Source organism: Typha latifolia, chromosome 2 (assembly GCF_019914945.1).
Source record: "Typha latifolia isolate L0001 chromosome 2, TyphaL0001v2, whole genome shotgun sequence".
Taxonomy (NCBI): Eukaryota; Viridiplantae; Streptophyta; class Magnoliopsida; order Poales; family Typhaceae; genus Typha; species Typha latifolia.
This window is the reverse complement of record NC_133087.1, coordinates 17,807,338-17,822,867: the sequence shown is the minus strand read 5'-3', so window position 1 is coordinate 17,822,867 and position 15,530 is coordinate 17,807,338. Positions and strand designations below refer to the sequence as shown.

At 39.2% G+C, this 15,530-nt stretch overlaps 5 protein-coding genes and 1 long non-coding RNA gene across 10 annotated transcripts; 3 read left to right on the top strand and 3 right to left on the bottom strand.

Moving 5' to 3' along the window:
* Nucleotides 1-145: 145 nt before the first annotated feature.
* On the bottom strand, nt 146-2,870 carry LOC140781889 (uncharacterized). 5 transcript variants are annotated; one of them, XR_012107758.1, is made up of 9 exons: nt 2,747-2,870; nt 2,572-2,653; nt 2,397-2,464; nt 2,150-2,247; nt 1,813-1,949; nt 1,504-1,571; nt 1,219-1,282; nt 516-586; nt 146-394 (listed from the first exon to the last, which is right to left on the bottom strand). XR_012107758.1 is itself a non-coding variant. In XM_073128174.1 (9 exons), exons 1-8 carry the CDS (start codon nt 2,755-2,757, stop codon nt 569-571), a joined length of 546 nt encoding a protein of 181 aa, XP_072984275.1. In that variant the 5' UTR covers nt 2,758-2,870; the 3' UTR covers nt 146-394; nt 551-568. The 5 variants fall into 5 exon arrangements, 2 of the variants coding, with proteins under 2 accessions (XP_072984275.1, XP_072984274.1); XM_073128174.1 differs by having other exon boundaries at nt 551-586; XR_012107759.1 differs by having other exon boundaries at nt 278-394; nt 492-586; nt 2,747-2,862.
* Nucleotides 2,871-3,309: 439 nt separating this feature from the next.
* On the top strand, nt 3,310-5,260 carry LOC140782374 (bidirectional sugar transporter SWEET17-like). The gene is made up of 6 exons (XM_073128899.1): nt 3,310-3,434; nt 3,512-3,548; nt 3,625-3,835; nt 3,936-4,097; nt 4,728-4,847; nt 4,943-5,260. The coding sequence occupies exons 1-6, from the start codon at nt 3,401-3,403 to the stop codon at nt 5,102-5,104; spliced, it is 726 nt and encodes a 241-aa protein (XP_072985000.1). The 5' UTR covers nt 3,310-3,400; the 3' UTR covers nt 5,105-5,260.
* Nucleotides 5,261-5,432: 172 nt separating this feature from the next.
* On the top strand, nt 5,433-6,310 carry LOC140781913 (uncharacterized protein At5g01610-like). The gene has a single exon (XM_073128210.1). It carries the CDS (start codon nt 5,647-5,649, stop codon nt 6,184-6,186), a length of 540 nt encoding a protein of 179 aa, XP_072984311.1. The 5' UTR covers nt 5,433-5,646; the 3' UTR covers nt 6,187-6,310.
* Nucleotides 6,311-9,058: 2,748 nt separating this feature from the next.
* On the bottom strand, nt 9,059-9,418 carry LOC140781995 (protein SENESCENCE-ASSOCIATED GENE 21, mitochondrial). The gene is made up of 2 exons (XM_073128309.1): nt 9,375-9,418; nt 9,059-9,287 (listed from the first exon to the last, which is right to left on the bottom strand). The coding sequence occupies exons 1-2, from the start codon at nt 9,416-9,418 to the stop codon at nt 9,059-9,061; spliced, it is 273 nt and encodes a 90-aa protein (XP_072984410.1).
* A 3,382-nt stretch (nt 9,419-12,800) lies between these two features.
* On the top strand, nt 12,801-13,322 carry LOC140782789 (uncharacterized). Its single transcript, XR_012107952.1, has 2 exons — nt 12,801-13,084; nt 13,173-13,322. It is a non-coding gene; the product is annotated as an uncharacterized lncRNA (long non-coding RNA).
* A 537-nt stretch (nt 13,323-13,859) lies between these two features.
* On the bottom strand, nt 13,860-15,526 carry LOC140782787 (pentatricopeptide repeat-containing protein At3g62890). The gene has a single exon (XM_073129564.1). The coding sequence runs from the start codon at nt 15,453-15,455 to the stop codon at nt 13,965-13,967; it is 1,491 nt and encodes a 496-aa protein (XP_072985665.1). The 5' UTR covers nt 15,456-15,526; the 3' UTR covers nt 13,860-13,964.
* Nucleotides 15,527-15,530: the final 4 nt, after the last annotated feature.

Below are 15,530 nucleotides of genomic sequence, written 5' to 3'. Positions count from 1 at the left end.
AACACATCTCACTTTGATATCCATAAAAGTTAAATTTAGAGATGCCCTTTGAGAAATCTTTTACCTGCACTACATAGCCAAATGTATACATATCACAAAAGATTGCAGCATAAGCAACTCAACATGGAGTAGCATAGCATCACAATGAAGGGGGAGATGAAGAATAACATTACAGTCTGTCTTGAAAATAGTGAAATGGAGTGCAAAGCCCATTGATGTTCCTTTTTAATACATTGAAACGAAAGCCTCAAACACAACATTTACAGTGATATTTTACAATATCATCTGCAGTTTAGAGACAGTTAAGTTAAAATGCTAGATCTTGGACATGGTGAAGCTTCTCGAACAGATTGTAAACCTAAGCCACTCCTAACCAACCTCAACTCCATGCAACCTGTACAAATAGACATGAAATGTCGCCTCGCTATTACTAGGCAGTTTACAAACTAAAAGAAAAGGGCCACCAATTTTGAAATATTGGCAGAACAAACTTATAGACAAACAAAAAATCTTGCCAACAAAATCTTTTCAAAAGGCTTTCCACTCTGACCATCTTAGTGCATGCTACTTATTCGAGCCGTTCCATCTGAAGAAAGAAGATAGTTAGTTGCATCACCAAGAGTAAGCAAAAAAAGCTATACAGAAGAAAATAGCTTGGAGGCATAAAGGGATTCGACCATTATATCAGAAAACCGTAATAGCTTTTTAATCCAACAAACTAAATTATGTCATTAGTAAAAATATCCAGACACCTTTGGGGAGGAAAACCACTATTTGTCACTTGTCAGTCTAGCTGACTGCTGAACTCCAGCATTTGTTCTAATATGAAAATATCGCCAAGTGAAAATTATGCCAGGGGTTTCTCATGCTCAAATCACCAAATTACTTGAAAATAAATATTACAAAGGAGGACATATATAAATTTAACCAAGCTGCGTCTTGCATTACAAAATCCTCAAGTTTCTTATGAAAACAGTAGTGATTTCAAATTACTATTTCTCAAACAATATTAAAAGTTATTGATACATGGATTTAGATGTTCAGAAAGCTTCTAATCTTAGAGCAAGTGACCTGAATGAATAAAGTGTCTTTAGTTATGGTTGTTTAGAAAATGAAACATCAACGCTAAGTATTTTATATTTACATTTGTTAACAATTGAAAAGATGAATCTGAATCAATATTTCATCGGAAAATTAAGAAAATAAAAGGATACATACCTTCCAAAGGCCATCATTAAGGTAGTGCATGTTATCAACCCCAATTCCCTTATTGATAGTCCTACTGCAATAGTTTCAAAGGAGAACTCCTCAAAACAAAGCGCCCAAAATAAGAAAGTAAGAAGACATGATATGAAATGAAGAAACTAATCCTGACTTGAGCTGGTGTATTAATGGTAAAGTACAAAAGTGAAGAGAATAGGACAAGACAGATCAGCCACATGCACAACAAACATAAAAATAGTAAGAATTTGAAAAGAATATGAAGCACGAGGTATAACTTACATATCCTTTGCTGACATTTTTGTGAATCCAATAGCCAATGCATGTTGCTTTCCTTCTGCCATTATGGCCTGTAAATTATAAAGGTAATAAGCCATTCATCACATTAGAATAATAGATCACACCATGCCACTCAAAAGAACAAATCTCCCTGTCCTGCCCCTCTGTCTATTCTCTCCCTCTACACTGCATCTCATCTTCTCCTCATTCAAAATTAGATTACTGCCTAATCTAAAGATACAATTTATGGGTTATAGTATTCTAGAATGACAAATATGTGAATCGAAGCCATAAGATGTGAGAGAGTGTTACCACAGGTGTTTCCTCCAACACTTCGTCATCCAAATTACCACCAGGAGATGTGAGACCAGGACACATTATGTTTGCACCAGCAAGAACAAACTTGATGGCACCCCTATCCACTTGAAACTTTTTCATTATATCCGGGTCTGATAGAATGCGGAAACAGTTAATAAAAAGGAGATCAGCAATAGAAAATTCATGATGTCTACAGTATCCTTCAAAGTAAGAACTCACTGGGGCTTTCAAGAAAGAACTTTCCAGAATTCATGTCTATATCTCTGATAGAGGATACCATAGAGATGTACAAAATATTTAGTACATGAGGAAGAGAAGTCAAAAGGATTACATTGATGAAGAAGGCGCAGTGTTGGCATGTAAGGACCATCACGAACATTGAAAAAAAGTGGCACATTGTTGACCACAACAAGATTTAGATGATTTTGACTGCAAAGAGAAGCAAAAGCAACTTAGATAATTCAACCCCATCAAGAATGTCAAATAACTATAAAATGGAAGCAAACCTCCTGCAAAAATTTCAACTTTCACGAAAACAAAGAAACCCTCGACGGAGGGGGTTTGGACTTTGGACTAACCATTTCGTAACAATTAGAGGCGACTTCTTCGGAAGCAAGTCATCTAATAGAGGTTCAAGACCAGGGTACTGCAACATCGCAAACAAAATCTCATCAAATTTTTCGCAATCACGAACCGGGAAGTAAGCGAACAATTAACAAATCAAAGATCATCCCCAGGCGCATCACCAAAAACCTCATCAGCGATGCTCTGTCTAATCTTCCGTTGGACAGATGCCTTCACTTGATTCTGCCCAGATATATCCTCGAGGGAGAACCTTCATATGCAAAAATTTAGGAAAAAGAGAGAGTAAAGATCGAATCCAAGAGCTTGAAAGAGGAAAGAAAGATAGGATAGAGACAAAGCTCACTTCCTGAACATTCTTGAGAGCGAAAGGACGGAGATCGAGAGGGCGAGTTAAGAACTCGGGGAGGGAAGAAAGAGAAGTAGAAGAAGTAATGCGTATGGAATCGCGTGGAGAAGAAGCGCATCGTGATTCGCGTATCGCGGATCTCGAGGTTAGAAACATCTGCCATCGTTGGGCCAGTTTGGCCCAATAGCGGCCCATATTTGGAACCCAAACTCTTGCATTAAATAGAGATTTAGATAGTTTGACTGGATTATGTCCTTAAGGATAGGAACAATTCTAATATCAAGATTACAAACATCATATTATTTAAAATTGAAAGTATGTAGTTAATATTAAGAAACCGAGAACTGTAGAGACAAAGGAAATTTTGTCTCAAAAGGATCGTAGGGTTTATATTTAATAGAAATGGGTCTTTTTTTTTTAACATGCAAACTTTTTAAACTAAATGCACCTAATTTAGACGGCACCCAAAAGATGATCAAACAAACACGACTTTGATCTTAGATTAGGCCATGTCAAACCTTCATGCTTGTACTACACGTTCAGAATGGACTTAACATGTAACCCGTTAACATCTTGTCTTCTTCTTCTTCTTCTTCTTCTTAAACAAACCCCTCCCTAAAATTTTCTCCATAACAATATCTCATCTCTCCCATGGAAACGTTACTCTTCTTCATTGGAGTTATAGGTGAGCTTATTTTCTTTGTCCTCTCTCTCTCTCTCTCTCTCTCTTCTCTCTCTTATCGTTTTGATTCTATAACGCAGGCAACGTTACCTCGCTGCTAGTGTTTGTTTCTCCCATGTAAGTAAACCTATATCAAAGGATCACTTATACCACCTTTATATGTACATATGTGTGTGTGTGTGTGTGTGTGCAGCAAAACATTTTGGAGAGTAGTTCAGAATCAATCAACAGAAGACTTCGAACCTGCTCCCTATGTCATCACCCTCTTGAATTCCTCTCTATGGGTTTATTATGGTGTCACAAAGCCTGATGGCTTCCTAGTTGCCACTGTTAATGGAGTTGGCATAGTCTTGGAGGCTATCTATGCCATCTTGTTCCTCATCTATGCCTCTCCTCCTCTAAGGGTGAGGACCTAATTCATTATCCAAGTGATCATTTTAAGTACTTCTAATTAACTACTAGTCTTCTATGTTTTGATGATATATTTTCTTTCTTTTTTTCAAGGCTAAGACAGCCATCTTGGTGGGTGTATTGGATGTGGGCGTCTTTGGAGTAGTGTTCTTGGTGACAAGGCTGGCTATAGATGGAGACCTGAGGTTATGGATCATAGGAGGCATATGTGCATGCCTTAGTGTCTTCATGTATGGATCTCCTCTTGCAGCTATGGTAAGGCTTTGTCTTTATTTCAATTCTTTAATTTGTTAAGCTAGCTTTTAAGTTGATTTAGGATTAATCTTCTTTGATTAGGGAAGAACATATATATCTAGTGATCATATGTCTCACGTAACAACTATTAAATTGACAAAGTGTGTGGTACTCTTTGCTTGGCACAATGTTTGTAGGACATCTGGACATAGAAAGTTTAATGGTATAATTACTACCTGAAAAGTACGTGAATAAGAAACACAACTACTATTTTAGACATTGACGTGCCATAAATTTGTATAAAAATATTAATATTTTTTACGTAGTTTCCAAAAAAAATATACAAAGAACTTGCCACTAACCAACTAAATCTAAGATTTATAGTTACTTAGTAATCCCATGGGTAATTTCTAAATAATAAGACGACTAGATTATTAACTTACAATAACTATGTATTGCTTATTATTATCCTAATAAATATTGTTCATTCGTGATGCCAAATATAGAAGCATGAAACAGCTTATGCCCTTAATTAGATATAATACATGAATCTATGATGATGAATATACAATTATTTCAGTGTCCGCCGTTTATTTAGATGCTTAATAATTTTTTAATTAACATTGATTATAATTTGGGATTATACGATAGAAAACAGTGATCACGACGAAGAGCGTAGAGTACATGCCCTTCTTCCTCTCTTTCTTTCTCTTCCTCAACGGCGGAATTTGGACAATATATGCTATTATTGATAGAGATATCTTCATCGGGGTAAGTTTTAATTTGTGCCATCCATAAATTAAACAACATTATATAGTATTAATTTGCAAAGTGTTTATACTTATTATAATTTTATAATTTTGCAGATACCAAATGGAATAGGTTTCATTTTAGGAACAATTCAATTGATTCTCTACAAGATCTACATGAACGCTAAAGTTTCAAGGCAATTAGATGAGAATAGTGCACCTCTAATTGCACCAAGTAGTCCACAAGATCATGGCCAAGCATCCAACCACCAAATTTGAAGTGCTCCACAAATCATCCAGAATTTCAAAATATATTTTTCATACCAAAGTTTGATTAAATTTTTTTTTTATTGCTGTGATAGAGTTTGAACTATGTGACCAATATTTATTGATCTGAAATATAAACATTAATTCTCATAGTTGTTTGGAATCAAATCCAAATGGATATTATGGATGAGAGGTGAAAACTGTTCGTTCGGATTAATAATCTATTTAAATATAGATATGGATTAAAAAATTAATATATAAATTAATATCTATGTATTATTTAGTTTAAAATATCAATAAATGGTAATATAAAAGAATTTTTAATATTTTTATACGAATATTTTGTTTATAAACTCCCCCAATAAAAATTTCCCTTCCACCGACCTTAACCTTTTGTACTTCCGATGTACATTTTATTCGTGTACAGTTTCGCTTCTCTCCACGTGCTTCACGCCACTCCTCTACCCCACAACTACCCCCCCACAATTTCCAGAGGGATAGCCTCATAGTTATAAGTATCCGTCCGAAAACTCCCCCAAGTTTACCCCAGCATTATGTCTTCCATCTACTTCCTCCTCTTCCTCTTCTTCTTCTTCTTCCGGACATCCGCCGTAACCTCACCGCCCGATTCGAACCCCACGGCGTACGAGGCCCTCGAGTCGTATCACCTCCCCGTCGGCCTCCTCCCCAAGGGGGCGGTCGGCTACGACCTCGACCCCGACACCGGTAAATTCAGCGTCTACCTCAACGGCACGTGCTCCTTCTCCCTCGAGGGATCGTACCAGCTCCGTTACCAGCCGACCATCTCCGGCCGGATCGTGCACGACCGCCTCTTTGATCTCCGGGGGGTCAGCGTCAAGGTGCTCTTTTTATGGGTCAACATCGTTGAGGTCGATCGCCGCGGCGACCAGCTCGAGTTCTCAGTCGGGATCGCGTCGGCGGACTTCCCGATCGATAACTTCTACGAGTGCCCGCAATGCGGTTGTGGAGTGGACTGTGTGAATCTCGCGCTTCCCGTGGAGAAAGATCGACCGGAGGAGGAGGAGGAACGAGGGTTTGATATTACGAGAGATTTCAATCTTCCCTGGTGGTAAAATTAGTTGCATAATTTTTTAGTTATCCATGATCAAGGAATTGAGAACTATTCGCGTTACTTTATGGTACTCTGAAGTTATTGGAGAAAAATCTAATTGATGTTTTTATCTTTTTGTCGACAAATTCTTTTCTGCTGCATCATGTGATTTGGATTAGTTAGGGCTTTCTACATATGTTGCCCTTTTTATTATGAGAATTAGGTTTCTGATGACTAAAATGTTCGAGCATTGAAAGAAATTTCCTTTGAAATTCGTACTTTATTTTGCTGGGGATCATTTAATATTTTGTGAAACTTGTGATTTCTGAATCATTTGATTAAAATGTGTTGTCTTTTGGGAGTGGGACCTCTCTTCTGGTAGTTTTGGTGGTTAAGCTACTTTAAAGATGGGAGAAAGGGGTGGGGAAGGAGCGAGTTTGATAAGAGAGTATGATAAAACCTTGTATAGAATCTGCTGATTTGTTCAGATAACCATAATATAGATATTATCATTTTCTGTTGACAGAGTTTGGTCTTAGTGCAAGATAAATGTTAATGATTAGAAGATACTAGGGTTCTATTTAAAGATTAGAGACAGATGAAGCATACCAAGGAGCTAAATTGTCTTATATATGACCTAGACTTCATAAAAGGTGAGAAACGTTAGGGAAAAGTAAACTTCTGTGGATTCCAAGCTAGGTCTTTATTGATTTTTTTTCTTGCTGATTGTTGCTATAGATTTCAATTAAGTCTTTGATAAAGGTGGTAAGAGTTTGGGAAAATAGTTGAAATCAATTAAAGTGTACACTGTGGAATGCTTGACTGCCTTAAGACTTATGGATGATGGTTAGATCATCATTCATAGGAAATATGTCGGAAACTGCAACTCTTCGTGATATTAGTACGAGGAAGATGTTCGCCAAAAGTAAGGCCTCTCTCACCTTCTATCTGTTAATACACTTAGTTTGCAACTCTTACATAGGAGCAGAACCACTATCAAACAATTAAATATACCACTAAAGAATACAAAGTAGTGTGATCAATGCGTGCAAATAAGGCTTTGAGCTGGCAGAAAGCTTCCATGACAGTTTTACCATGAATTTAGCGCTCATTTGGCATTTCACTTTTGTTATGGTGTACCTTATTTTTTCTTCTGTAGTGTTGCTCGCTTGTGATTCTAGTCCTTTATGTTTAGGGGCTTGGCCTTTTGATATGCCAAAAGATGAACAAGGGTGAACTTGCTACTGCTATTAAAAAGAGTTGATATGTGAAGTAGAACAGTGACTGAGTGCCGTTGACACGAATTCTAGATTAAGTTTGCCTTATGATTACAGATTCTTGGACTAGCAGGTTAGTTCGCCAGTTATTATGTTAAATATTGCTTTGGGGGGGTGGGTGGGAGGCATGGATTAAGCACCCTAAATGTTTAAATAGCTTTTTGGTCCTTAATAGTCTCAGTTTGCTTATTTACATGACATGCTAAGCATCTTCATGCATCAGAAGGAAATATTTTTCTGGCCAGTTTTCTTGCCTAAAAGTTTGAAGATCCATAGAATTATTGATGGGTATTCCTCAAATTTCTAGGGAAAAGATTGTAAGTAAACCTGTATGTATGTGATTCAAGCCAAATAGTTGAAGGTTAGTTGTAGACGAGTGTACCATTTGATAGCTATACCTTTGTAGATGTCACTATTTGAACCATGGAATTGTAGGTAGATAGAACATGTGATTCAGAAGAAATATAAGTTTACTGTATGCTCACATAGCCATCGTGCGATAAAAGGATAAAAGGATGGATATTGCTTACTTTTAAAGCACATATGTGTAGGCATGAATGATTTTCCAATTTCATGCCATGGAACCAATATAAAGTCCTGAATATTCAGCCTACATCCAGTGTGAAATAAGTTCTCATAACCTGGTTCTGGGACATGTCTCCTTTTTATTCTTTGATTCCTTGATCCTTTTCTCTTCTATACGTGAATCTGTAACATTTGATGATCTTGGTGTTATTGTTCTTATCTGAAGTTACCTAGGTAAAAAAAGGGGACTTATGTGTTGCAGAACAGAGTCTAGAGATTGCTTTTTTGCATCAATAGTAATGTTTCGGATGAACACGCTCGACCAAGTTTCTCATAAAATCTTGTAGAACATTTGATGAACTTTTCTTGCCGACACTGAGTAGCTGTTTCTCTACTGTGCATGTGCCTGTGCATGGGCATGTCGAGCATAAATTTCGAATACTTGATTAAATATCTGGATGCAGAACTGCTGTAGTATAATCGTCAGTGCGAAGGTTTCAAATCTCCTACATGAATGATATGAGTACTGGTAAGATGATACAATCTATGCAGTTTGTTTCTCCATTAGTTTCTCTCGTCCTTTCCTGTTTATTTCTTGGTAAAAATCTGGCTGGTTAATTAATATGCAATCCTCTGCTCACCAATAGTGTACAGCCCTTTAATATCGTCTCCCTTACTATCCCATGCTTCTTCTAATTACTTGAAATATTACTCATTACCTACCCTCATCTTGCTATTATGCTTGCATCTTGATGAATGTTAAGTTTGTAATTTTTGCTAATCAATCATTAGATTTGAAAGTGTCCATCGATCAAAGTGCTTCCTTATCCTTATCCATATCATAAACAATCACATTAACCATATTCTCACGTAAATGTTATTTATAATAAAATAAAGGGAGAATTCCAGGGACTATAAGAAAGTACTTATTAAACTATAACTTCAAACGTCAACAAAACTACGGTGATACAGCATACACACTACGCTATAAACCCCCACTGGGGCATTAACACAAACAGGTGATAGACTAACAAGGAAACTAGTAACTAGAACAGAGGAAGAATAAAAGAGATCTTTTTCTTTAGAAACGCCTCAGACTCGACTCTTTTGGTTCAGCAGCAACGCCCGGAGTTCAGCCGCATCGATCTCCCCGGTCCCAGTCGCCGGCCGGTAGTAGCCGGTCACCGGATCCGGCACCCAAGAAGTCGCCGCCGCCGTATCCCCTGCCAAGTCTCTCTTCCCTCCCATGAACGCTACCTTCTCCTCCACTCTCCGCCCCGTTCCCATCACCGCCGCCACCGCCGCCGCGGAGTATCCTCTCCTGCACCATCACGAGTCCGCAGCCAGCCATCAGATTAGTTAAAGTGTTCCGACGAACGATAGAAGGATGATGTGATGTAGCACTTACCGGTTTACTAGGACGGCGATGCCGTTTGAGAGGACGCGAGCCATCTGGTTGAAATCGAACGGCTGGTATCCGCGCTACAGCAAAAGAAGAGCTCTAGATCTCTCTCTCGCTCCCCGGCGCTGTAGCGGTGGAAACGGCCTCGTTTCCTTCCCTCTGTAACCCGTTCCCCCCTCAACGTCTAAGCTTCGAGGAGGAAGAAGACGAAGCGAGCGGTGTATACTTATAGACGGGAGAAGTACACGGGGGAAACGGAGAGGGACACCAGTTCGAAATGTATGGGTCCCATCGGAGAGTAAACGTGGCTAGGGGAGGTGCATTATATAATCTACAATTTTATAACATATATACTAAATGACAATATAAATTACGCCACCCAGCTGGGTCGGTCAAGAGATTTGGATAAGCTTTGGACTCGATCTCCATTTAATTTTATAACATCCGTATTGCATCATATGATGTATCAAATTTGCTTAAAAGGAGTTTCTACTTCAAAGAAAATCTAATTGGGCTTAGTAACTGTCCTTTTAAGATGACTCTCAAATTGGGCTTTATGGGCCTGAGCACGGCCCGTTGCTTGGGCTACAATAATTTTAAAAGAAGAAGAAGGAGAAGAAAAAGAAAAGAATAGAAACAAACAATTACAATCACACTTTTACGGAGAAACCCCCACAGTTTGACCATTTTGAAACATTTGAAGAGAAGTCCTTTAAATAGATGGGTTGAATTCAAATGGTCAAAAGGGGTTGACCATCCCACTTGTTTTGTCACACGTACACACCCACCTTCATGATGCAGAGAGATCTACGAGTGTCCTCTCTCATAATCTTTCAAAGCAAAAGCATCCAATTCAAAGAGGTTGAGTGTTTCCAAGCAGGAAGAATAGTATCCGTCCACAATCCAAAGGTCAGCAGAGGCATCAATTGCTTAAGGCATTCTGGTGCTCAACAATGATTTTGCTTTGAGCTTTCCCTATGTTTCTATAACCAAATGTGGTATCCCAAATCCAGTGTATATGATAACCTCTTTAACTACTCCTCTACTCAAATGATGGCAAAACCCTAGAGATATGAATGCACACCACCAAACCTTAGTATTAAATATATATATATATATATATATGTATGTGCTATTAGATGTCATATGAGGTTATACTCCTCCATCTTGTCTAGCGAGGCTATTAATGCTTGTGTACAGTTGTAGACTTGTAGTGATTGCATGCACTCTATGCTTTTAAATATATGTAGCTTGACTATTTTGTCTCATCAAGAAGCTAACTTAGTTATTGAAACTAGTCATGTCATGTTAGTTTTGTTCAGTGGATCAAGTTACTATGGATTAGATTAGTATTCCAAATGCTGCTAGGCTTGGAAAATGGAACGAGCATTTAGGATAAGGCTTGCTGAATGCATCTTGCATCTCTCTATCTCGGTGTGAGTTCATATATGGTCTTAGTGTTCTTATGGCAATTATTAAATTAAAATATGGAGTCCAAGGAAGTACAACTTGACACTAAATTATAACTTAAATTATGCATTAACCCCGATTTGCAAAGTTGAAGAGTCTAGCTAAAATCCCTTTCGAGTAGAAAAAAAGTAATTCAAATGTTTGCACTTTAATTAGAATTAATTCTCCTGTTGCAAAAACAACAAGACTCGGGATAAATATATGAAATCATATAGTATTTGGTTGGGATAGATGACTAGATGAGACAATCTAGTCAAGGGACAAAAAAGATTAAATTAATCTTATTGCAACTTTCAAAGTTTAATATAAATAAATATCTTTAACAATAAGAAACACGTTTAAAATTAAATAGAAATTATAGTTTTTATTTTACAATTATTCTATTATTATATTGTGATTATCTTTCGAATTTATGGCTACAAATAACTTAAACTTAATTCACCATAATTTACATGATATAGACATCATCTCAAAAAGCATCACAGAACATCCATTCAATACAAGTAAATTCTAATATACTATATTATATTCATATTATAATTTGGTAATATAATCTAATATATTATAGGCATTACAGATATATATATTACAACCATATTACAATTTGGTAATTAGTTTCTTGGGAAGGACAATTTAATAATTTTAAAAGTTGAGATAAATGGGAGAGATATTCCAATTTTCTTATCCAGTTAGGATAAAAATATCTATATAAGTGCAGTTTATCCTCATCTTTTTATCCTATTATTTTATCTCCTATTTGAAGAAAAAAAAATCGAGATAAGGATAATTAAATATTCCCAACATGCCAAAACGACGCATGCGATAGGCAATTAAAACTTAACCAAAGAAACATAACAAGTGAGACCAAAACAAAATAGAAATAATATCTACTAGTTAGACTACATTATACATACGTCTTAGAGGTAATAAACTAGTAGTTGCTTCACACTTGTGGTAAATTTTTTTAAATTCTGTAGTGTTACTATGACATATATGATGTGATGTCAATCGTCCCTCCGGTATGGAAACAGCCATAATTTTAGGGGGATCAAATCAGCATGGGACCCTCTCTTTCTCGATCTCTAGCTACATAGTAACAAAATAATTTAAATTTAATAAATATAAAATCTTATATATATATATATATAGCTATGTATATTTATCTTTCTCTATCGATCTATCCATCTATCTATCCATCTATCTATCCATCTATCATTCTATCTGTCCATCTACCATCCTTTCCCTCCAAAAAAAAAAAACTTGTGATTTACGCAACCCACCACCATGGGCGTATCACTTACAAAATTTTCCACAATCCAATCCACATATCACCATTAACCATCAAAGAAGGATAGAGAGAGAAAAGAAGAAGAGATTTAAAGATATATCGAGAGAGAGAGAGAGAGAGTTGTGCCCCCACCTATACCCCTTTCTTCTGGCTTTCTCTTGTCCTCATCCCTTCTGTCGCCATGATTCGTGCAAGTCTCACGTATGCAAACCAAAACTAGAACCCCACACACAATATACATAATAGAGATATAAGAAATAGACCATCTCTAAACTTGATCGTTTGCAACCGTACCTGGGAGTGTATATTTTAATCCATATAAACTAAGCAATATATAGCAGGCAAGTGTACGTGCCATATCACTAACGATGATCATTAAGTAGTTAATCCACATATAATTAAATAATTAAAGAAGCAAGTAAATTTAATAATATATATAGTACATGCATGCGCAGTAAGTAGTACTTAGAAAAGGTTGGCATAGTGGCAGAAGAGGGCCGACAAGGGCGGGGTCTTCTGCTGTCTTTTAATTCTTATCAAAATTAGAAGCTTTTAATTTTTTCCCCCTCAACTCCCAGCACTCGATTGCTCCACGCCTCTCCTGGAAGCAAACCCACTCCAAGACTCCACCTCTCTCTCTCTCTCTCTCTCTCTCTCTCTCTCTCTCTCTCTCTCCTCTCTGTGTTGCTATATAAAGGACGCACCCCTCTCCATCTAGAGCTCGCACACTACTACTCATCATCAATGGAGTTTTTTGGGTGAAGAGGCCCTTGTTGGAGAAGCAGGGCACGTGCAAAGTAGAAGAAGAAGAAGATCATAATTCTATCTCTCTCTCTCTCTCTTTCTTTCTACTGCCTTTGCACGTGCTCCCCTTCTCCAACATGGACTTCTCAACCTTTGACAGATAGAGATCGTTGCCTCCAGGACCAAGTTGCCTTGCATGCATCCAGCTAGCTAGGTAATTACTGTTTTCTAATTTTCTCTTCTAACTTCAAAATGCGTTCCTAATGACTATTAATTCTCTACTTTGATTTGTGGCTATGCAGGTAAGACGTAGCATCGAATTATGTTAATATATTATTTCATGTGCATGGGCCATTTTATTAGGTCAATAGGGAGATCTAGCTAGCTAGGATCCTCTGCAGCCCCAAGTGCATGCAATTGTGAACGAAGTGAAAGACTAGTATACTTTTTAACCTTTCTCTTCCACCTTCCTAGACTCCCTAGTGCTTACGTAAAGTAACAAAAGAGTGGGCCCCATGTCTATCGATCTCGTTTAATTACTCTAATAATTAACGCATCTTACGTAGACGAGCCAAAGATATATGCTATCTATCATACTCTCGTTTTTTTCTGAAGAAAGGAATCCCATCCACATGTCTGAAACAACGACCGGTGGAAAAGAAGATATCGAGTTTGAATAGGAGATTCATACCTGTATTAATTCTATTCAAAGCGTTTGCAGGCAGGGCCTTCTGGAGTAGGAGAGAGACAACAAGGATGGATGGCAACCCACGCAATGCACGCAGCTCGAGGCCACCAGGGAGTGTTTCACGGGGGCTCTCGCTCTCTCTCCCTATTTCCAACGAAAAGCACGAGAGATTCATGGGGGAGAGCCGGAGAGGGGGATTTCTGGTGGAAACTGGCAGTCCTGAACAGAGAATAGGAGACCAAGTCAAATCGAAAGATTAGATTAGATTCATAATCTAATCCCAACGCGGGACCCACGTAGATAAGAAAAAAATTACCAAACGTTTGTTAGATTCGTTACTAGTGTGATGCATCACAAGCAAATTGAAAAGTAAATAAGCTCGATTAATTATACAAACTTAGCTTTGCTAATCATCTACTATGTCTTGGAATACATCTACGTGCTCTGCTAGTCGTATTCGGGCGGTAATCTCATCAAGCATCAGATAAATCTGTCTCGTTGCTGGATGCGATTGGTCGCCTGCAAAGAACTCGTGCAGGCAGCCATCCACCTCAAGAGAAGTGCTTCCAGGAACCTTCTTCACGCCCACTTCGTCATCCATGACGCTTCTCACTCTTCTCACCTCGTCGAACCTACCCATTTTTGCATACGAGTTGGAGAGGAGGACGTATGCCGCGGTGTTAGTCGGCTCCAACTCTGTAAGCTGCTCGACGGCGGCCGCGCAGGTCTCCGTGTCGCCGTGCGTCTGTGAGCCGCTCAGAAGAGCTCCCCAGATGAGGACGTCGGGTTTCGTTGGCATGGAGAGTACTAAGTCCCATGCCTTGTGGATAAGCCCAGCTCTGGCGTAGAGATCCACCATGCAACCGTAGTGTTTGATAGAGGGCTCAATGGCGAAGTCCTCCCTCATTTGGTCAAAGTACTCCTCGCCCGCAGTTACGAGACCACCGTGGACGCAGCTGCACAACACTCCCAAGAATGTGACGTCGTTCGGCTCGATCCCGGATCGCATCATTCTCTTGAACAGATTCAGACACAACTGCACGAGCCCGTGCATTGCAAGGGCGGAGATCATCGCGCTCCAGACCATGACATCGTTGCGGTCGGGCAAATCATCGAACACCTTCATCGCTCTCTCGATACTCCCGCACTTGGCGTACATATCGATCAAAGCCGTCCCTAGCACCGCGTTGACATCCAGCCCGCACCTTCCGATAAATGCATGAGCCCATTTCCCCTGCTCGAGCGCTCCCATTTTGCCGCAAATTGATAACACGCTCGACATCGTGAAGTGGTTTGGCTCGACACCCGCGTCTCCCATGTGACGGAACAACCGGAGGGCCTCCTTGTACTCCCCGCACTTTGCAAAGCCATCGATCATGCAGCTCCAAGTGACAACATTTCTATCAGGCATTTGGCCAAACAGTTGGAGGGCATCGTCGAGGAGAGAGGATTTAACATAGGAGGCGATGATAGCGTTCCGAGAAGGGAGATCGGGGAGTTGGATCTCGTCAAAGACGCGACGAGCGAGGAGTAGAGAGCCGCAGTTGGAGTAGGAGGTGATGAGGGAGGTGGCGACGAAGGGGAGGGAAGAGAGTCCAAAGAGGAGGATGTGGGCGTGGAGAGATAGGAGAAGTGGGAGGTGGGAGGAGGAAGAGAAGGAGGAGAGGAGGAAGGGGAAGGTGTAGAGGTCAGGGCGGACGCCGTGTAGAAGCATGCGGTTGTAGATGGAGAGAGGAGGGAGAGAGGGAGGATGGGCGCGGATTAGGGTGTTATAGACAGAGGAGGGAGGAGTGGGATGGGAGAGGTGGAAGGAAGGGTGGTTGGGAGAGAGGAGCTTCAATTTGGCGGCTGCCCGCCGCATAGTCGATCGAGGGACAGTGGTAACGCCAACGACCATCGTTAACACAGCAGAGAGATGATGATTATTATTTTCAAGTAATAATTAATCATAACTGTTGGTCATAAAATTAAA